Source organism: Chiloscyllium punctatum, chromosome 6 (genome assembly GCF_047496795.1).
Source record: "Chiloscyllium punctatum isolate Juve2018m chromosome 6, sChiPun1.3, whole genome shotgun sequence".
In the NCBI taxonomy this organism is placed as follows: Eukaryota; Metazoa; Chordata; class Chondrichthyes; order Orectolobiformes; family Hemiscylliidae; genus Chiloscyllium; species Chiloscyllium punctatum.
The window spans coordinates 40,314,235-40,338,378 of NC_092744.1; the positions used below are offsets into that span (position 1 = coordinate 40,314,235).

Below are 24,144 nucleotides of genomic sequence, written 5' to 3' on the forward strand. Positions count from 1 at the left end.
TTTGTAGATAAATAGCTACATTTCATTATTTGAGAAATATACAGTGATGCACTGGTAGATTCATCATTTCTAACTCCTTTACTTAGCACTTTACACTGAAGTTTGTATTCCATCAATACTAGTAAAGCAGTAAGTTAGTATATGCAGTAAATGAAATTATTCTTTTTCCATCAGAATCCTGTATTAATGCTTGTATTTGCAGGTTAGAAAGTATCTTCTGATGCTAGATGTTCGTAAAGATCATGTCAAATTCTGGCGCCCACAAATTCTGCTGATGGTAGCCAATCCCAGAACATGTACTCAATTGATAAGTTTCACAAATGACCTAAAGAAGAGTGGACTGTATGTGCTGGGTCATGTACAAAAAGGAAATTTGGGTAAGCAGTGTGTTTTTTTTTTAAACTTCCTGTTTTGCTACATGTGAATCCTGAATTGTTACAGCCTTTAAAAGTTCTATTTTTTTTCTTAAATCCTTTTGCTTGTAAAGACAAAAGTTTCATAGAGCCATATGTTTGGACACCATTTCGCCCACTGTGCCTTAACAGACATGTCTTTTGAAAGTTCCTGATGAGTATCCTTTTCCCTTTTTTTTCAGTCAGTGCACTCCAAATCATCATAGCTCACTGCATTAAAAACGTTTCTCTAAGAGAACCACACTCCAACTTATTTTGTCCAGTCATGTAAAACTGTCTTCTGTTTCTGCCTGCTTTTTACTCTATCATATTTCCTTATAACTTGCCACATCTATCTTAAATCACTACTGTCACCTTCTCTACTCCAAAGAGAATGATCTCACCTACTGTTGTCTGTTAACTTATTACTGGGAATGGAAAAGTTATAAGATCATGTGATCTGCATTAGATGCAGAATAAAGTTATGTCTGCTCTGTTTTGACATTGTAGCTTAGGCCAACCAAGATGATAAATAATCTGTACTTAATTTATGTGACATTTTCCATTTCTCAAACTTTTTGCCTTTTCTGAATATTCAGTAGAATTAATTTAATGTTATTTTACATTTCTTGGTTTAAAACAGTGATATGTCTCTATTGCCATGATATCACTGAATTATTGTAGTTATCTCACTGTAATACATAAAATTATTCCATTCTGGGATGGAAGTTTCTGATCCACTCCATATTTTTCACTTAAATTCTAACATATTCTACAAAGTGCCTTAATAATGTTGATATATTCCTTACTAGCACACACTCTAATATATTTTACATTCCTTGCTGCAACATGTTCTATTATTCATGATGGAATCTGGTGAAAGTTCCCAAAAACATTTTGACCTGTATTGGGTGTAATGATATAATTTACATTTGAGTGCTTAGATGACTAAACTCTTGCTTAATCCATTTTGCTGATGCATTTTCCTTATTGTTTGTCTGACATTATGTAAATATATCAACATACACTTTCCATGCATACTATGCTAAAGTTTTAACGTTTAGTTTAAACTGTGTCTTAATTTATTGACATAGTGTGTGAGATTAAGCTGTTCCTTTAACAAGGTTATGCAGGTAGAAAGTGAGGACTGCAGATGCTAGAGATCAGCGTTGAGATTGTGGTGCTAGAAAAGCACAGCAGGTCAGGCAGCTTCTGTGGAGCGGGAGAATTGACGTTTTGGGCAAAAACCCTTCCTCGTTCCTGATGGAATGAGGAAGGGTTTATGCCCAAAATGTCAGTTCGCCCACTCCTCAGATGCTGCCTGACCTGCTGTGCTTTTCTAGTACCACACACGCAAGGTTATGTTGTCCTTTGACTTTTTTTCCCAGGGAGGTCATAAATGGCAGACTCCGAAACGTCTGGAAGTGAGGGGTGTTAGGGCCAAGTTGATAATAGCTAACAGAGGCTGCCTCAGGCAGAAGGCTTTCAAATTTAAAAACACACTTGTACAATGAAAGGGGTGTGGACAGTTCTCCCAGCTCAACTTTTCTCTGGTTTGGGGTTTTTAAAGCAGTAGTGTGAAGAAAGGCTGCTGGATCCAAAGAAGCGGGTCCAGGCTGGTACTCTCCCTCTGACCTCTATCCTATAAGAACTTGTGTTTGATTTTACCTATTGTGCCAAAGGTGTTTGTGGGAATTGTTGCAAATATTTGGAAGAGTATCATTAAGTTGTGATAGTCTGTTGGGTTTTCGGATAGGATACGTATTCGGCATTCTATTTTCTGTTGTTTGTGTTTCATTCAGTAATCTTGTAAATAAGTTCTGTTTTGTTTAAAACAAAGTGGTGACCAGCTGATTCTTTCTTGGAATATCCACTTTGCTTATTGTTTTAAGCAGGTGTAAAGTTAGGATCTGGGCTACCTGAAATGTATGAGGGGTCTGACCTCGTCCATAACGTGAAATGCCGATGTTGGACTGGAGTGGACAAAGGTTAAAAATCACACAACACCAGCTTATAGTCCAACACCTTGTGACACCTTGTAAGCTGCTTTTTGCAAATCAAAATGTACTTTGGTCTTTTCACTTCCTTTATCAAAGTGCCACCATTTCCTTAACAACTTGTAATTTATCAAACATGATTCATCTTTTGCAAATTCAGATTGGCTAACCTTAACTAACTTGCCTTTAGAAAAAAATATTTATTTCTGACTCAATCTCTAGAGCCTAAATTGATTGGCCAGTAATTATTCAATGTACCACTTAGTCATAGAATCCCTACAGTGAGGAAACAGGCAATTAGGCCCAACAAGTCAACACCGACCCTCTGAAGAGGAACCCACCCAGACCCATTTACCTACCCTATTACTCTACATTCCTGAAGAAGGGCTTATGTCCAAAACGTCAATTCTCCTGTTCCTTGGATGCTGCCTGACCTCCTGCGCTTTTCCAGCAACGCATTTTCAGCTCTGATCTCCAGCATCTGCAGTCCTCACTTTCTCCTACTCTACATTACATTAACCCCTGACTAATGCACCTACACATCCCTGAACACTATGGGTAATTTACCATGGCCAATTCACCTAACCTGCATATCTTTGGATTGTGGGAAAAAAACCGGAGGAAAGGCATGCAGAGAATGTTCAAACTCCACACAGGCAGACAGTGGCTCAAGGCTGGAATCGAACCTGGATCCCTGATGCTGTGAGGCAGCATTGCTAACCACTGAGCCACTGTGTCACCCATGCAACATCTCCTCTGACTTTTTTAAATTCACTTGAGGCATGAGCATTGCTGGCCTTTCCGTAGTTGTCCTTGAGAAGGTGTTGGTGAGCTGTCTTCAAGACCTGCAGTCTATGTGCTGTAGATTGACCTGCAATGCTTTTAGGAAGGGAATTCCAGGATTTTGACCTGAATGGTGAAAGGCTTTGAGGGGAACGTGCAGGTGGTGGTGTTCACATGTATCTGCGGCTCTGATCCTTCGAGATGGAAGTGGCCATGGGTTTGGAAGGACCCCCTCTAATGATCTTTGGTTAATTTCTGCAGTGTGTCTTGTAGATAGTACACACTTCTACAATTGAGCGTCGGTGGTGGAGGCTGTGGATCTGGTGCCAGTCAATCAGGTTGCTTTGTCCTGGATGGTGTCAAGCTTCTTGAGTTTTGTTGGAATTGCACCCATCCGGGCAAGTGGGCAGTATTCCATCAAATTCCTGACTTGTGCCTTATTAAATGATGAACAGGATTTGGGGAGTCGGGGGAAGATGAGTTTTTCGCTGCAATATTCCTAGCCTCTGACCTACTCTGGTAGCCACTGTGTTTATATGGCCAATCCAGTTGAATGTCTGGTCATGGTAACCCTGATTGTTGATTAGTGGGGGATTCAGTTGTGGTAAAACCATTCTATGTCATGTGGCAACATATATCACCTCTTATTGGAAACGGTTATAGTCTGGCATCTGTGTGACGCGAATGTTACTTGCCAGCTGTCAGCCCAGACCTGGATTTTGTCCAGATTTTATTGCATTTGCCCATGGACTGCTTCAGTATCTGAGGAGTTGCCACAGTTGCTGAACATTGTGCAATTGTCTGCAAATATCCCCACTCTGACTTTATAACAGAAGGAAGGTCATTGATGGAGGAGCTGAAGATGGTTGAGCCTAGATCACTACCCTGAGGAACTCCTGCAGAGATGTCCTGGAGCTGAGATGACTGACCTCGAACAAGCACCTGTTGCAGCTGTACAGGACTTTGGTTCGGCTACTTTTGGAATATTGCATGCAATTTTGGTCTCCTTATCGGAAGGATGTTGTGAAACTTAAAAGGATTGAGAAAAGATTTACAAGGATGTTGCCAGAGTTGGAGGAGTTGAGCTACAGGGAGAGGTTGAATAGGCTGGGCTCTTTTCCCTGGAGCATTTTTCCCTGGAGCATTGGAGGCTGACCTTATGGAGGTTTATACAATCATTAGAGGCATGGGTAAGATGAATGGACAAAGTCTTTTCCCTGCGGTGGGGGAGTCCAGAACTAGAGGTCCTATGTTTAACTGTGAGAGGGCAAAGATATAAAAGAAACCTAAGGGGCAACTTTTTCACACAGGGCAGTACGTGTATGAGATGAGCTGCCAGGGGAAGTGGTGAAGGCTAGTACAATTGCAACATTTAAAAGGGTAGATGAATAGGAAGGGTTTTGAGGAATATGGGCCAGGTGCTGGTAGGTGGGACTAGATTGGATTGGGATATCTGGTCAGCATGGACAAGTTAGACCAAAGGGTCTGTATCCGTGCTATACATCTCTATGACTCTTAAGTGGAGAGTTTGCCCCTGCTACCCATTTAATTCCAGTTTTCCTAGAGCTCCTTGATGCTACACATGGTCAATTATGGTCTTGGTGTCAAGGGATGTCACTCTTACCTCACCTCTAGTATTCAGCTCTTTTGTCCATGTTTGAACTAAGGCTGGAATGAGGTCAGGAGCTGAGTGACCCTGGCGGAAATCAAACTGGGCATCATTGAGCAGGTTATTGTTCAACAGGTGATGCGAGGGGTCATTTTACTCAGTTGGCTGGATGATTGGTTTACGAAACAGTGTGATGCCAACAGTGAGAGTTCAATTCCTATCACTGGCTGAGGTTAGCATGAAGGATTCTCCTTCTCAATCTCTCCCCTCACCTGAGATATGGTGGCCTTCAGGATAAATCACCACCAGTCCTGTTTCTCTAATGAGAGAGCAGTCCAATGGTCTAGTGAGACTATGGCAACACAGAAGAGCTTTTTGATGGCACCTTCCATCACTTTAACGGGTGATTGAGAGTAGACTAATGGAGCAGTAATTAACTGGGTTAGATTTGCTTTTTGTATACAGGTCATACCTAAGCAATTTTCCACAATGTTGGGTGTATGCCAGTGCTGTAGCTATACTGGAACAGCTTGGCTAGGGAAGCCAGTCTTCAGGACTATTGCTGGAATGTTGTCAGGCCCCATAGCCTTTGCAGTATCCAGTGTCTCCAACTGTTTTTTAATGTCACATGCATTGAATTGAATTGGCTGAAAACTGATATCTATAATTCTGAGGACCACTGAAGGAGGCAGAGATGAATTATGCACTTGGCATTTCTGGCTAAAAATTGCCATGAAAGCTTCAACCTTATATTTTTTGCACTGATGCACTTGGCTCTTCCATCATTGAGGATGGGGATTGAAGGGCCCAATTGTATTTGGGATCCCTTAGTCTTCTGTATTACTTCAATATTCAAGGATGCTTTGATTGTGGTTAGAGTCTGTTTTATTTGTTACCTTTCATCAATATGCAAACACCTGCAGCTGCCTTAAAAGTTGTACTGAATTTTTTCAGTGCTGCTATTTTATCTATTCTTATTGACCATTGTTCTGCCTCATTTATTTTTATACCCCTTCAGACCAACTGTCATGTTTTTCAGTGAGTACTGAGGCAAAGAACCCATTTAGTATCTTGATCTTAGTACTTTATTCAATATACATTCAGAGGGTCATTGAATACTTAATGGGCCGAATGGCCTTATTCTACACTATAGCAATTTATATGATTTTTAAAAAGTACTTCTTTGACTAGGTTTCTGGTCATAGAGTCATAGAGATGTACTGGATGGTAACAGACCCGTCGGTCCAACTCCTTCATGCCAACTAGATATCTTAACTTAATCTAGTCCCATGTGCCAGCATTTGGTCCATATCCTTCTAAACTCTTCCTATTATGTCCTCCCATATGTCAATGTCGTACTTTGTTTGATAATGCACCTTTTGAAGCACTTGGAATTGTTCTCCATTATTTAAATATAAGCTGTTGTTATTGTTGAGTATTTCCAACATTTCCTGTTTTTTGTTTCAGCTTTCCAGCATCTACAGTATTTTGCTTTCTTTGTTTTAGATCTCCTTTTTCACCAGTGATAAGACTTCCATTTTTCAAACTATCATTTTCTTTTCTTGTGCCTCTAAATTCCATTGTTACCTAGTAATATTTTTGCTTTGCTCTATGTATTTTCTATGTAATGCTTTCTTTTTATAATACTAGTACTAATACAGTCTTGTTACTTATTTCTAAATTTCATTTCAACTCTCACGTTTGTATTCATTCAAGGAATACAAAGTTTTTCTAATTTTGCTATCTAGTTTTCATCCCAGTCATCATCTATTTGAAAGTCTTGAATAGATTTTCTACTGTCGTATCTTCAAATCTTTCTTTCCAATATTTCCAGGTTCCTTAATGCTGAAAATTTATTTCTCATCTTTTAGGTTTTGCAATGTCAGAAAAAAAAATCACCATTTTGCTAAGAGCCAATCCTCATCCATTTTATAGACTTGTGCTGTAATAAATTCAAACTGAGCAACATAAATAGCATTTCAACTCATGAGCTTGTAGATGTTATTAAAATACCAAGCTTCACAAAATTGTGATGTTTCATAAGTATAAAATGCTAACTTTATTGTAATATGCAATCTGCAATGATATTTTAAAGGTCAAAATTTGCAGTACCTCCAAATGCAATACATTGTGCAGCACTTATCAGAAGCTTTGGATGTCTACTTTTACACTTTTATTAATGACCCACCCTAGGCTCAGTATGACCTTGAAGCCGTCTATTATAATAACTTTAAGAGTCATTGTGAAATGGTCCACTAAGTGTTATGAAGGCTTTTTCCTTATATTCAGTTGCTAAGAAAAACCTTCCATAAACCAAAATGCAATAACTCGCTTCTCACTTTTAAAGCAGTTGTAATTTATGCCAAAATCCACCAGTAATTTTAAATGGAACATATGAAGGAGGATACTACTGTAGCCTGACACAACCAATTCATTTAAAGAGACTTCGTTATTCAAAATAGAGTATGTTGCACTTTGATTTGTTTAGTTGTGTGAGTTCCTTAGACAAGTATAGAATTTTCCACTTTTGAAAGTCTCTGTTCCTAATACAGAATTGTGCAGCAGAGAAGGTATTTATTTGCCTCCACTGGCTCTTTGTTCAAAGTATTTTCCATTCTTCCAAATGTTCTCCTGCTTCTCTTTTAAAGTACATATGCAATTTCCTTTTGAAATTTGAAATTGAATCTGCTCATACCTCCCTTACAGACTAGGTATTCCAGATTTCTCTTCATATTCCCTCTGGAAGTTTTTCTCATTGTCTTAAATCTGTGTCCTCTGAATAGCATCAATCTTTTTACTAGCAAAATTCATCTTCATTACGTGATCCACAAAGTTCTGAACTGTCTGAATCTCCCCTTAATCACCTTATTCAGGCAAACAATCTGATTTCTCTCATCTCTCCAGGTAACTGATCTCCCTCCTTACTGATGTCATTCTCTGCACTCTCATAACATTCTTTTGAAGTGTTGTGCCCCAAATCAGATACTACTCTAGCTGAGAACTCATGATTGATTCAAGAAATGTTAGCATCACTAAATATCCATATATATTTTCAACAGCTTTATCAACTTACTCTTGTAACAACGATTTCTGTAAGTGAGCCCTGATCTTTCTTTCTTCTACATTAAAACATTTACCATTTATATTGCCTCTCCTTGTTTTCCTTCCAAAATGCATCACCTCTCTGCATTTTACATTTGCATTTTGACAACAGTACTTCTTTTTCTCTTTTACAAACTTTAAAATTATTCCAATGCTAGATCATTAACATATATCAAAAATAGCAGTGATCCCATTATTATATGGGGTCACCACTTCACTTCAGTGTGGAAAACAACCATGCACTAATCGTCTGCTTTTTGTTCTTAGCTAATTTTGTATCCATTCTATAACTGTCCATTTAGTATAGGAATGTCAATTTTGCTACAACTCTGCTGTGGCACTTTGTTAAATGCTTTTTGAAGTTCTATTTACAAAACATCAACTCCACTACCACCTTCGGCCCACCCCACTTCAGTGCACTTTGCCTTTAACGTTTTTTGTTGGTTGTTGTTTTTGAACCTTGATCTTCTAAGTGACATTATTATTGTACCAATTGAAATGCTGACTAATGGTTACCTGTTTTATTCTGATCTTCATTTCATTAAGAATTTAATGCTGAAATACTCCCTTATGTCGCCTATCACCATTCTAGTACCAGAAATGGGGTTCATACAGAACGTAAGAAAAGGAGTAGACCATTTAGCTCCTTGAGCTCGTTCCACCAATTCGTTGAGTTCATGGCTGATCTGTGGCCTAACTCCACATACCTGCCTTTTGACCATATTCCTTAATATCTTTAATTTACAAAAACTTACCTCAGATTTTAAAATTGATCCAGTATCCACCGTGGAAACAATTTTCAAACACCTAACATTCTTTGTGTGTAGAAGTGCTTCCTAACATCTTTGCTGAATGGTTTGGCCCTTAGCATTACGCTATGTCCCCTAGTTCTAGAATCACCAACCAGAGGAAATAGGTTATCTTTATCTACGCTGTCATTTCCTGTTAATCTCTTGAACACTTTGATCAGACCAGCCCTTAACCTTTTAAGTCTGAGAAAATAGGACTACAGTTATTTGTATAATGCCTCCTCATACCTGGATTTCAAGGGTTAAGTTATCATTCCTGTAAATCTCCATTGCACTCCTTCCAAGGCCAATAAATCCTTCCTCGTATGTGTGATGTCCAGATTTGCTTGCCGTACTCCAAGTGAGGTCGAAACAGGGTTTGTGTAAATGCAGCATAACTACATGGTTGCATTCCATTTTTCTAGATGTAAAGGCCAGCATTCCATTAGCTTTTTTGATTATTTTCTGCACCTGTTCGTGACATTTTAAATATCTTCCACCTGAACCACCAAGGCTCTTAGGACATCCACTGTATTTAACTTCATACAATCCAGAAAGTATCCTGATCAATCATTTCTTGCTCAAAAATAAATAAGCTCAGACTTGCATTGAATGGCATCTGCCACAGTCTTGTCCATTCACTTAGTCTATCATTATCCCTTGTTTAATTTTATGCTCTCATTTACATTGTCTATAATACCACCCAATTTTGTCACCAGCACATTTGAATATATGACTTTCTCTGTCATTATCAGTACCATTAATATTTAATATGAATAAATGGGGCCCTAATTCAGATCCTTGTTGGACACGACTGGACACATCCTGCCATTTTCAGGACCTACCCATTATCCCTACTTTCTGTAGCTTGCCAATCAACTAATTTCCCGGCCATGTCAGTATATTGCCCGCAATTCTGTCAGCTTCTTTCTCTTTTGGCTGGTTTGCAATGCTTTGAATGCACTTCCTTTCTTTCTATTAGGAAGGTGTCTAATTTGTCCCTGAATTATACCTCCTTTCTGAAACTTGCCATAGCTCATTTCCTGTTTTATCTGTCAATATTTATTTCCAATCATCTTGTTGAATTCACTGAAATGAGCTGTCTTCACTGGAATATTATCATCTTAGTTTTGGAAAAGGATAAGGACAAAATATCAACTTAACTATATTTTGATTTCAGCTATCAAGTAGTCTCTTGCTAAAACACTTCATTCCTTGGGACAAGATGCAACACTGCTTCTTCCTTCCTCGTTAGGACAGGAACAAGCTGAGAAATAAAATTTATTTTGCGCAAGTATTTGGGAATCTCCCTTTTTCCTTTTCCTGTTCTTTCTCCTAGGTCCATAACTTTTCTAATTTTACACCTTTCTAAAGTTTCCCTGAACTTACCCTTCTATTTCTTTCCTCTATTTGCTGGCCTGTAATATGTAACTGCTTCTGTTTTCCATGCCTCTAAGCAAATAGATACTGCCTTTGAAACCTCAAGTACATCATCCCCTTCCAGGGATATAATGGTCACTCTGTATATCCCCCACTCTGTATATTTCCCTTATCTTTTCCTCCTGAAAATAGATGTTCTTTTATCCTTTTCTCTCATCACTCTTTGACATTAAGCTAATTTCTTCATTATTTTTAAGGATTACCTCAATAATAAGCATGTGTTTTATCTGGAATGACCAGAGGGCAAATAACTAATCATTTCCAAAACAAGAAATGTACTTTTATTACCACATTGCATTTTATACATAACCTTGCTGCATATGAAACTGTCTGTGCTGACTTATTGTGACAACATGATGTATGCCATTTATATTGCTGAACCAGGTTCTACAAAATTGCATTTGTTTAAAATATATTTCATCATGCAGCAGAGATTTGATAACTTGATTTGTGAAGAAATATAAATCCTCTCAGAATTGTTGTTATTGCACATATTTAATTTAGCAAACCACATGGATGGTGGTCAGCCTTGTTTGAGAATTGTAGGACAAACCACAAGCCGCATGGTGTCTGTATTGAACCTATATGGAAAGGCTACTGTTTTGGTGCAGGGGCCAGATGAAAGGATGTTGAGCATTGCTGAGTTGAGCAACTTGTCTTGTTTGCTTTCAGAGCATTTGTGACTACCATGTAGAAATGCAAATATAGATCCCTGAATATTTAATAGAATGACTTAATATTAAAACAATATGGTTTGGTCATGGTATTTAAGCCCTGCTTTTGTCAGTTCAGTGCCTTGCAATGACCATGAAGTGTGGTCATTAATCTTGCCAGGAATACCAATAATTCGGCAGTAGCCAGGAAGGGGAAGTAATTTCATTGCAATGTTTCTCATTCAACAAAAAGTTGATATCATTTTAAAAGTAGTTATCCAACATCTGGTGTGACTTCAATTTGCATTTCAACAAATATTCAAAACATTTTCAACTGTTATCTCCTTTTACTTTTAAATATAAAGCACAAAGATCTTTATAAAATCCAATGACATTATTACTAACATTCGTCCATATGTTTTGTTCCTTTTATAGATGAGATGCCTTCTGACCCTCTTCAAGCACAATATGATTCCTGGCTAAGTTTAGTTGATGCACTGAATGTAAAATCATTTGTCAGCCTTACGCTCTCTGACTCAGTACGTCATGGAGTTCAACATCTTTTATTCATCTCTGGTCTAGGTAAATAACCTGTAAAATAGCAATTCATTTTAAACAAATGTTTACCTGAATTTAGTTTGTTTGTTGGTAGCCAGTTAGAGTGAACTTCCATCAATACTTGTCATTATGGTACAATAGGTTACTGTTCTTTTTGCTCTGTTTTATAGGTGGAATGAGACCCAATACTCTAATCCTGGGTTTTTATGATGACTGTGTTCCTGAGGATGGTTTGGAACAAATTCCAGCATTTTCATGTAATAGCCCTTCTATCACAAATGGACAAGATTGCAATTTGCAGCCTAACTTTCCACCAGCCAGAGATGCTTCGTCATCAAAGGCACTGTCAGGCAAAGAATATGTGGCCATTATTTCTGATTCCATCAAAATGTTAAAAAATGTTTGTTTAGCCCGATACTTCTGCCAGCTAAACAAAGCAGAACTGTTTGGTCGCAAGAATTATGAGGTCTCCATTGATGTGTGGCCACTCAATCCACTTCGCCCTGACAGTGCTAATTATGTTGATACTTGCAGCCTATTTCTATTACAAATGGCATGCATTCTTAACATGGTGCGCTCCTGGAGGTCAGCCAAACTGCGTATTTTTCTGTGTGTTGAATCTGGAAACAGTTCTGGGGAGCAGGAAAAAAAACTAAAACAACTTTTAAAACAGCTGCGTATCAAAGGTTCGATTAAAACTCTGCATTGGGATAACGTTACTGCCCTTCACTGGCACAAACAGATAGTTCATGAAGATGGCAGTGAGGGTAGTTTTGCAAATAACTTCCCATCAAATGCAATGAAAATCTCTGACGACTATTTGATGGCAGTAAACAGGATGATTTTAGAGCAAGGTGCCCATCCAGCTATCCGATTTCTATATCTGCCACGACCTCCTGCTAATACTGCACTGCATGAAAGATATCTGGAGCAGCTTGACATAATGACCAAAAACCTAGGTCCTACTCTGTTAATTCACGGAATTAGTGCAGTCACCAGTGTAGATCTTTAGATTGATTGAGTGCGGACATTAAGAACACTAACGTATGTTGTAGTTATGTTGCTCATAAAGAGGTATACAGGAAATGTTTGTTACGATAAAACAGCCAATTTTTACCACAGACCACACTTGAACAAAAGCATTAAGCTATGATGCTTATGTTCAGCTTTTGATGCAATGTTTCTTTTTCCCTTATTTTTATCATTATTCTCAATATAAGGCAAAGATGTTGAGTTGTTGCTCTATCCATCTGCCTTGTTTTAAACTTTCACAGGATGTCAATGTGTCAGCAAGGTGAGCATTTGTTGGCCTTCCTCAGTTGCTCCTTGCTACACCATTTCAGAGGGCATTTGAGGGTCAATCACATTATTGTGGGCTTGAAGTTACATGGAGAACAGACTATGTAAAGATTGCAGATTTCTTTCCCTAAAGGACATTTGTGAGCCAGTTATTTTTAAAAAAACAATTGACAATAATTTCATGGTTACCATTGCTGTGACTAACGTTTGGTTCTAGGTTTATTAATTGAATTCCAATTACACCAGACAGCATGATGGGATAAGCACCCATGTCCTCCGACCTGAATAGATTGAGACCAGCAAATTTCCCACAACACAACCACTTCCCCTGTAAACTTGTCATCGAAGTAATGCTTCACCAGATTTGAGGAGCCTTTGAAGCATTGAATTATTGTGAAAATGGGCAGTTGGAACTGTCAGTACATCTGAGTTATGAAGAAATGGTTCTGTTCCACCTCCTGAATATGCAGCAAAAGAAAAATCAGCAGCTTTTATTCAGTTTTCTCAAGTGCATGGCCTCAAATGTTGGGTTCAAATATAGACCATTCCCCTCCTATAAATGTGAGATCTTGTTAACGATGATCTGAAATAATTTGTTGGGTTTTTGCTCCATTCACATGTAACTTGCTGCACTCTGACAGGATGTAAAATAGAAATCATGATGTGAACATTTTATGATCTGAGAAATGTTAAGTTTATTATTTGGAAAATGGATAAATATTTGGTATGTATTCAAAGCACATGTTTAACTGTGTAAACAAATAGTGCTCACTGTAAGGTGATGTTTCTTTATTTCTATTTTAATGGTATTTTATATGCTTATATTTTTTGCCATAACATTTTGATTACGTATGACTGTTTTTTGTATGATAGTTCTATGACAAGCCTCTCAAAAGAGAAGTTACACATTTAATTGGTTTTCTTAAAAGCTGTGGCTGGATTGAATGTTAGTGAGTTAGGGTTCTCAAAATCTACGGCACTTCCTTGGAGTGGGCCTGGCCAAATTAAATACCTGTCAGGACACCACACCCCCAGAGAGCGATTACACAATCAGATGCCAGCAGCTTTTCGATGTGAGCAATACCACCAGGAGCAGGGATTTCACTACTGGTTATTGTCGAATCCCTGGACTTTAGTAAGTAACGGCAGGATTAGAGTCATTGGCGGGGGGAGACCTAGGGGTTTGGAGGTAGGTCATGCTGGAAACCATTCCTTATTTACTGATACTGGGTGCCTAACACAAAGGACTCTGTTAATAAGCCATTGGCCAACCTGCCTAGGTTTGCTAGGGTGTCAATCAGAAGACACAGGAAAGACGTGTCTCTCATTAAGCCCCACCCACTATGGAAGAGTTTCTCAATTCAGCCCCTTTCTGCATCCAATTTAGTTGGCTTTCCTGCTGCTGAGAGAGTAACACACAGTTTATACAGCAATTGTGGACCAAGCTGTGACAGGCTGCATCCAATACCACTCCTAGTTTTACTGGTTATGTATTGTCAAAACAATAGATTTACATGCATCACAGTGACGTTTGTGATTGTAGTTCATTTAAAATAACTTTTAAAGTCATTTCTACTGAGAGATTATAAATGAGGATGTCGAAGATGCCATGGAGCTTTGGGAGTGTATATAGAATTTTAATTCGTGTACCTGGTAACTTGTATGTATTTCACCTTGCAGACATTAACAGAACCCGTTTCCTGATTCAGAATGAAGTCACCACCGGCTTCTCAAAATGTAAAGTTGCAAATTAACCAATATTAGAATACAAACACCAATTGACCTGAGCTAGTCTGCTGATGCTCTAGGCCACATATGGCGAACTGATTATAATATTCCTAAGTGCTAACTCGACCCAGGTTCGAACGACAAACTGAGCCTGGTTGTAAAAGGAACAAACGCTAAAAAAAATTGTGATTTGCTTTTAATTGTTCACAGGAGGAAATTGATTGTTACAAATGGCACCATGTTTCTGAAGATTGGAGCACTGTGTGTTGCATGGCTAATGTGTTACTACATCAATGCTTCAACTGGCTTTTGACAAATTGTATCTCAGCAGAGTTGGTGTGTGAGGCAGTTAGAAAAGTCAGAAAAGAATTTCTTGTATTAATCAATACACTAAAGCTGTAACGGTGTAATGAGCAAAACCAGAAATTGCTGAAGAAACTTAGCAGGTCTGACAGCATCTGTAGAGAGAGAAACAAAGTTAAATTCTTGAGCCCTCTGACTCTCCTTCAGCAGTTCTGAGAAGGGTCACTGAATTGGAAACATTAACTATTTTGTCTCCTCAGATGTTTCTAGACCTGCTGAATATTTCCAGCTTTTTGTGTTTTTGTTTGTATCAGATCTCCAGTGTCTGCAGCTCTGAGTTTATTTAGAGGTTGTAGCACAGTCCGAATATACCACTTAAATACATCTGTCTGGTTACAGTGGCGTTCATCTCTTAAAATGGTGTTTTCAAGTCAAAGTCTGAAAGTTTGTACAGTGAAATTATTGCCTTAAAGATTACAATTCAAGACTAAATACCAGCAGAATTCTTATTTGTTCCAATAATTCACAATTCCAGTGTGAATGTATCCAGCTTGGATGGAAAAGTGCCTGGATTTGCCAAATTTCTCTTGATAAAATAATTGTTTTAGGTCAAACAGAAATGTAATAGAAAGACTTCTCGGGTGGTTGCTGTTGCTTCAGTAGTGCACGTGAGCTGTTCTTAAACTGCTTTTGTTTTTAATTAAAGTATAAGTGGGGAGATGGTGTTGGTGACATGGAATAACAAAAGGACAGTAAATAATAAGCAATGGGCATTATTGTATATTTACCACTGATACTAGTCATAGGATACCTAAATGTAGAAATCATTCCAATCAACATAGCATGAACAAAATTTACAAAGATAATAAAATGTAAATATCCGCCCTTTGTATTTTTATTTGTTTGATTGTAAGTACTTGCAATTAATATGAATAATTTGAAAAACTCTATGGTACATGGTACATTTTTGGGCGAGTGCATTAGCAGAGGTATTTTCGGGCCTGGATGCAGCTTGGTTACAAGCGTCCATTGTATTATATAAATAGCATGAAGGATGGTGGTTCAAAATAGGAAGAAGAAAAAATGAAGAGGCAGAAATTTTATGTTTATAACAAACAGAATTGCTGAAAGGGATCAGCAGCTCTGGCAAGTGTCTGTGGACAGAAGTCGTACTCAGTGACCATTCCTCAGAACTGGTAGTAGCTAGGAAAAAAAATTTTATGTTTGTATTTCTTTTAAGAAAGAAAACAACACATTTTAGAAAATATTCTTATGATTTTAAATATTAATTTCTTTTCACCAATATATTATCATTTTAATTCATTCAGACACCCACTGATCCCATCCCATCCACCCTTTCTATTGCTTCTCCATGTTCCTCCATACACTTTGATACTCTCCATGGTGCCATTCTCCCTCCATGCTGTATTTATCTCCTGTATGCATTCTCCATACCATTTCATCTAGTTTCCAGTATGAACAGAACTCCTAAACCCTGTAATAACACTGAGAATTTGTTTGAACATTTCATGAAGCTGTCAAAATAAACAAACAGCCATTCAAAAACCTCTTCAAAACATTTTAATCCTGTTATAAGGTCCCCTTGATAAAAAGTATCCTTTTTAAGTGCTCATAGCTCTGTAAAAATAAGAAATAAAAATCTTTTCAAAACACTTCAATTTTATTATTTGGTCATAAAACTGTCAATCAAAGAAAACACACAGTCCCCTTCACAGCTATGTCAATAACACCTGCTAAGCTAAATCACGAGTAGGGCTTGGAACTCAACCAAGCAGTCATAATGAGGCTATGTTGCTCAACTAAATGAACAAACCCAGTAGAGCATAATATGTTGCAGCCTTTTGAAGTTGTATAAACAGTTGGCCATCTGTTCACTTTTTCAAAATATTCAAATGTCTGGACTTCTTTAATGAAAAACTAAAAACGTAAGATCCAGATAACAAATAAACATTCTAATCTCAATACTGTTGAATGCAGAAGAATACTTTATCCATCCATACTTGAATACATCTGAACACTTTCACAATGCTAATCAATTTAGTTCTCACTATCTTTTAAGAACAAAACCCTATCATTAGTCTTCAAAACGTATTTAACTTCATAATATCATAAAACTTTATGGATTGATATAGCACAGAAATAGACCCTTCAGTTCAACTTGTCCATGCTGATCAAGTTTCCCCAAGTCCCATTTGCCTATGTTTGGCCCATATCCCTCAACCTTTCCTATTCATGTACCTATCCAAATGACTCTTAAATGTTGTAACTGTACCAGCATTTATCAATTCCTCCATATGAACCACCCTCTGTGTAAAAATGTTGCCCCTCAGGTTCCTTTTCAAATCTTTGTTCCTTCGCCTTTTAAAAAAATAAATACCCCCTGGTTTGAATTCCCCTTCTCTAGGGAAAAGACCTTTGATATTCACCTTATCAATGCCCCTCATGATTTTATAAACCTCTATAAGGTCACCCCTCAGCCTCCTACACTGCACACCGAGTCAGCCTCTTCCTGTAGCTCAGGCCCTCTAGTCACAGTAACATCCTTGTAAAAGTAGCTTCACTGTGTCCTGTAAGCTGCAACATAATGTCCCAACTCCTATACTCAGTGCATTTGCCAATGAAGGCAAATGTGCCAAATGCTGCCTTCACCACCCTGTCTACCTGCAACTCCACTTTCAAGGAACTGTGCAACTGTGCCCTAGGTCTCTGTTCGGCAACATTCGCTCAGGCCTTACCATTAACCGTATAAGTTCTGCCTTGATTTGCTTTACCAAAATACCACACCTGGCATTTACCTAAATTAAATTCCATCTGCTACTCCTCGGCCCACTGGCCCACCTGATCAAGATCTTGTCTTCTGAGATAACCTTCTTTACTGTGTCCAGTAAACCACCTATGTTGATGTCGTCTGCAAACATACTAGCCATACCTCCTATATTGACATCCAAATAATTTATATAAATGATGAAAAGCAATGGACCAAGCCCCATATTGGGTACACCGCTGGTCACAGGCCTGTGACCTGAAAAGCAAGTCTCTACCGTCACCCTCTGTCTCCAACCTTCAAGCCAATTTTGTTTCCAGTTGGCTAGTTCCCTCTGGATCCCATGTGATCTAACCTTACTAACCAGTCTATCATGCAGAATCTTGTTGAACACTTTGCTGAAGTACATATGGACAACTTCACCACTCTGCCTTCATCAATCTTCTTTGCCACCTCTTCAAACACTTAATCAAATTCCCCATGCAAAAAGCCATGTTCACTACCCCAATCAGTCTTTCCCTTTCCAAATGCATGTAATTCCTGTCCCACAGAATGTCCTCCAACAACTCACCCACCGTTGACGTAAGGATCACCAATCTATGTTCCCTGACTTTTCCTTAGCACCTTTCTTAAGTAATGGCACCACATTAACCAAGTGTTCCAGACTTCACCCATGACTGTCGATGTAAATATCTCAGCAAGGATCCTAGCAATCACTTCCCTAGCTTCCGACAAAGTTCTGGGAATAACCTGATCATGTCCTGGGGTTCATCTACCTTTATGCTTTTTAAGACCACGTGCACCACCTCTTCTGTAATAAACAAACCGGAATGCTTCAAGGCTGAAAGTGGCGAGTTTCTAAGGATAATTCAAATTTTACACTCATCAGAAAAGCAATTTCGCCCAATCATAACTGATACAGTGCTTGTGTGAAAAATCACTTTGACTACAGACATGTGTATGGATAATTTTTTAACTAAGTCTTTTTCTCTTAATTTAAATGTTAGCTCAGCCAAAGTAGTTTGAAGATAACACTCGACAGAGTTGTTGTTTTATACCTTTTCCCAGACTGGAGAGACTGAGCGTGTGTGTGTTCATTTGATGTAGGGGAGTTTTATACACCTACATGGTTTAAACTTTAGTGAAATTATCTTTACAACACTGCATCAGTAATTTTTTTTTTGTTTGCAGTAAACTAGTTCTTTATCTTAAGGAATGTAGCTGATTTGTTTCTGATACTGTGTTTTATACAGTCTGATATATACTTGCAATATCACTTCCATTCTTAAATTCAAACCTTGACTGTAAAGATGTGTGATAAAGAGAGGATTCAGTTCACATTCCCCCCCAAAATAATCATAATGATACTAACTTCCACCAGAATCTAACACACAACATATATTTACGTTCAGCTTACTGCCACAAAGTCAAGTGTTCATCAGAATCAGATAGCTGATGATCAAGGAAAAGAATAATTTGGCAGGGGAGTTAATTGAAGATAATCAGTGAGTGTGGTCATACATAGAGAGAGATTTTAATGTTGCAAGTTGTTCAAGCATGGAATGATTTTCCATAGGGGAGTAATTGAGTCAGAGGCCATTGCATATTTTAATAGGAGAGCAGATAAATCTGTGAAGCAGAGGGATCTTTTTCTAATAAGAGGCAGAGTAAGGCACTGGGAGCATTGGGATTGGTCTGGTAAAGAGTTGGCACAGAGAAAGTTGATTGAATGGTCTCTGATTCTGTGATCTATGTTGCTATGAATTAAGACAATGTCACTGACACCCTATGGGAATAATGTTTTGCTGTATGAGCCAAGTTACTTGAAGTTAAGTTTCACAGGCCTTCACAACCAAACAAAACTGTGACTCCCTGGTTTGTTTCAGCTGACTGTGAATGCTCATTTTCATGCTTTGGTCCCCTCCAGGTCTGTAGCATTCTGCCAAAAGTCAGAAGGTCAACAATCAAAATGCTCAATGCTGTTGTTTACAATCATCTGCTGTAACAAGCAGTACTCCTGAAAACATTTCCAGTTACATGTGACTAGTATGAATTTGGTCTCAGTCCAGAGACAGTAATGGTAAAAAGAAAATTAAAATGCATTTTGAAATGAGTGATAACACTGGGATGAATTTGTGCTCCTCAGGACAAATGCAAAAATACCCGATTTCTGTCGCAGCAGAAATTGGTGCTGATTGACTTCCAAGTCAGTTGCTGATGTGATTGGGTAGGTTGTTGAAGACAGCAACTGGAAACAACAGTATCTGGTCTTCATGCTTCAGGTTAATTCAGAAATGATGCAAGGCTTGACCATATTCCTGTTTGCAAGGACGGGTCCCTATATGTCTCTTCTATCAAGCATTAGTGGTCCAATTCAATTAACTTGAATTGATTGTTAGTGTAGCTCTTAGAACATAGGATTGGGCAGCACATGCTGAACAAACATGGAATCGCATCTAATATTAGATGTTTTGGGTTTTCTGTGCATAGAATGGTTGAGAACAATCTGTAATCTATGTTGAACAAACTGAAGGAAAACATTTGATTCAATCAGCAATTATTGGGTCTCATGGCCTATTTACCTGACACCTCATTAGCTCTGAAATTCATTAACAACATTTTTCATTTAACAAGCAGAATGCTGGAGAAACTCAGTATGTATGGCAACGCATATGGAGAGGGGAACAGAATTAATGTTCTCTCTCCACACTTGCTGTCAAACCTGCTGTGTTTCTCTGTATTCTGATGTTTGTTTCAGACTTCCAGTATCTACAGTATTTTGCTTGCGTTGTTTAGTTCTTTTAATAGGCAAAAGGTGCTTTTGATCTGAGAGTAGCATCCTCTTTGCAGCCACAACCTCTGAATAGATGCTAGATGATAGCCTTTCCTGATCATCTGAAATAGTGACCTATCATATTTTGTTAAAGTATCAGTCACCTTACTTATTACAGTACTGTGGCTAGTTGAAGAAAAATGCTTTTATATAGGATATTTATAAGCAAATTTTAAAATTGTATACTAACATTGATGGTAATGGTGTGACATAATACAGGTATTCATGGAGTATACCGTAGTTAAGGAAATAAGTGATATTGAAATACCTGAGTAATAATCTGTGGGGAATTGCAATAGATATGATAAGTAATTGCTAACGATGAGTGTAAATATGTAACTTCAATAAATATTAAAATAACAGCTCTGGTTATTTGGTTAATATTCTTTCTCAGATAAATGCCAGAAGTTTTCATGATTGAATAAACATGTGCTTGAATCAGGTGAACCAGGGATCGCGGTTTGACTCGTGATCTGTGCTGTCAGTTAATTTAAACCACAGTAACAAGAGAAATGTTAAATTGACCTCATTGCCCCAAGCTAGAAAGGGAAAAATTGGTCGGGGTCTCTTAATATTTATCTAGCTTTTTACAAGTCTAATATTATTCGTATTTTAACGCTGGCAGTGAGAATTGTAACATTACAATAAATTAATTGTATAATTCTGTCTGGTGAAATTGAGAAATTTCTCTCTGTTATCTTGTATATAATTGAGAAGCTCATCTATTAATAATTCTAAAATGTTTGTTACAAGTACAGAGCTCACAAGGAACCCTAATACCAGCATTTTGCTTAACGAATGCTGATGTTTTCTAAAATTGAAACTTTTCTGAACACATTTAACCAAAACTTTACTTTGTATTGGATTATATAATTTCAATCAGAATCAGTCTTGTGTTGCATGTGGATGAAGGAAATACTATGGTCGACTAACAGACAGATATATGAAACTTTATATACTGACAACTATCTTTATTTCTGTAATCATTAAATTTGATTATTGGAAACATTTTAAAAACAAAATATTGAGATTCAGAATTGCAGATGAGTTTGTGATGGTCACATAATACTTACAGCGTGGAAGATGCTGTACGTTCAGCTTAATAGATTTTAAGCTTCTTCCTGACACTATTTGCATATCCTTCTCCCTGATGAGCCTCGCAAGCCTAACCTTAACTCCACTTGTTTTAATTGTCTCAACTGCTTGTGGCATTGAATTCCACACTGTAATTCTAAAATTTCTCTTAAACCCTCTCAAAATTATTATGGGCCATCTTATATTTATGTCCTTTGTTCTGGCCTCTTCCATAAGCAAAAACTTCTTACATTGTCCACCCTTTTAAAAACTTTTTAAAACTTAAGTCTGTCAAATTACATATGTTTTTAAAACCCAGCCTGTTCAATTTTTCTTTATGTAAAATGTCTCTGCAGTATAATGCTAGTATTTATTTCTTGCATTTTCAGTGCCTCTTTTTTTTTTGCAGTTTAGAAAATAGACACAGTATAAGCTTAAAGTTGTTTTTCTGCCTTTTAATTCCATTCCTCCAGAATTTGAGGAGGAATAAGCTCTTGGTACAGTCTGTTTTTTTTTAAATGATCTTATTTACAGTGTTACTACTTTGATTTGTGTATCTGTATGCCTAGATTCCTATGGTTCTCTACTAGATTTAGATAGATATTTGAAAGTGTAAGTAGCCTCCTTGATCCCACTCTTGATGCAGCACGATACTCTTGAACAACTTCAAACAATGAAGGCTCACATATATGTTGTCTCGGAACAATTTGTTTTCAACCCTTTCCTCCCAGTTGGCCACTTTTCAGACTTCCATAGTCAAAGTGGAAGATTATGAATGATGTGAAAGGTGATGAGTTAGTACAGGTCTGTGTATTCTTACATTTAAAGGTGAATCTCTGAAAATAGCCTTTTCTGGGAATACATGGCATTAAAAATTGTTACATTGCAATTTTATTGTTGTAATATTTCAATAAAATGTGTTCTAGATGTTTAAAAGCACTTATCAGTGTAGGTGACAACATGGATTATGATTCTGTGAATTTAAAATATTTACAGTAATCCAATTTTTCCCAGTGCAAATTGGTGAGATGAGGCGGAGAAGTTTCACATGTTTTAAATATGCACAACTTTTCTATTTTAATGCTGCTTGGTAGTTTCATTTATGGGAGTTGATGTTTTAAGTATTTGACAATGTGCTCTTGTACATAATATCACTTAAATGTCTTTCCAGAGTATTTGAAACAGTGATTCAAAGGGAAAACAAATAATGGGTTAGCTAAGCAATTTCAGAATGCTGCTGTGATTAATCTTGAATTTTTAATTTCTCATGTCTGAAAGTAACATTATGTCTTTAAGTAATGCTTTTGCCTCGAGAAAAATATTGCAATAAAGAAAAACACATTAACAGATTAGTGAATGGTGTTACTTGCATACAAATAAGTTTTATATTTTTGTGAAATATTGGAAGTTGTAGCTTTACTTTAAATCTTTTGACTAATAATGGGACGGCAGTTTTATTTGTCCTACATATTCTACCAAGGGCAAATAAATGTAATGCTTTGTAGATGAACATGTTTTATGTTTGGAATTCTGATGAGTCTCAGGAAGCACCATTAGAACATAAAAAAGCAAATCACTTGCCTGGTTGCACAACAAATATTGTAACAGCTTTATTTTGCTTTTTTTGCCTCTTTTCGTTATCAACTCCAACTTGCCATGCACTCCTGAAAAGGATTCAGTCACAAGTCACACTAAACTTTGTAGCTGCAGTGTAAAATAAATGTTGTAAAATAAAAGTAGTAACGCCCCTTTATTGTTAAAGAATGTAACTGACTTTGATATATCTCACTCTTCCAAACGCACACTAAATCAGTTCGCAATTCTTATTATGCTTGGTGTTCATAAATCATTAGCAGTTCCCTATATTGACAGCACTAAAGCGTGATTGTCATTAGCTTGTTGTCCATCATCTACATTACACAATGACTTCTGATTTACAATCTGCTTGCATCTGTTTATTTTCTTCCCTTTGTCTTTTCTTCTCTCTTCCCCCAATTTAATTGCAGTAGCACTACAGACAGTAACAAAGCAATATCTATATTATACTGCTTCCAAATACCTTTGAAAATCCTGACCTTTGTCACTCCTAGGACACATTTTGAATTTTAACATTTAAGGAAAATAATCCTTTTTGGTTGCTCTTTATTTAATGTCTAACATTATTTTGCCAAATTATTGATTTTCTAATTTTATAAAAACATTTTTAAAAATGACCTTTGAATTGGTCTTTTCTGCAGACAAACCAATGTATATCATTATTCAATTTTCACAAATCTTAAAATCATTGTTAACCCTTATTTCTCCTGTTCTTCCTGCCCTGCTTTAATGCTCTGCCTCTGTTAACCAATATGAAATTTGTGTACATCCTCAAAGTGAGACCTCTAAGCTTGAAAATCCTTTCCCACATAACATGTTCCTAGAAAATAATGTGCTAAATTAATGAATTTCCAGATTTTTCATGTGTAGTAATTAATAATAGTAGGTTATGTTCTGGGCCTGTAATTTTTAGATTGGGCTGTGGGCTGTCTGACTCCAGTTGCTTGTCCTGTTCGACCTAAGGGTCAGCTGGCTATTCACTCAGTGATGAGGAGAGGGGATTGGCAAGGAATCGTGCCCTCTCTCTCTCAGCCTAATAACATGCACCTACCTGGCAGCACTGTTGTGTGTATTGACATCAGAAGGACTGCAGTGCTTCAAGAAGGCAACTCGGCACCAACTGTTAGAGTATTACATAGAACGTAGAACATTACAGCGCAGTACAGGCCCTTTGGCCCTCGATGTTGCGCCACCCTGTCATACT

The 24,144-nt window shown here is 37.5% G+C and overlaps 1 protein-coding gene across 1 annotated transcript in view; it reads left to right on the forward strand.

Annotated features, from left to right (window-relative positions):
• The window catches only part of LOC140478899 (solute carrier family 12 member 9), a 116,994-nt gene extending 94,298 nt beyond the window's left edge, over positions 1–22,696 (forward strand). The window contains exons 11-13 of the mRNA XM_072572514.1: positions 203–377; positions 11,200–11,346; positions 11,493–22,696. Coding sequence (XP_072428615.1) covers positions 203–377; positions 11,200–11,346; positions 11,493–12,334 — 1,164 coding nt within the window. The 3' untranslated portion in view covers positions 12,335–22,696. The remainder of the gene's footprint in view (positions 1–202; positions 378–11,199; positions 11,347–11,492) is intronic.
• The last annotated feature ends 1,448 nt before the right edge of the window (positions 22,697–24,144 follow it).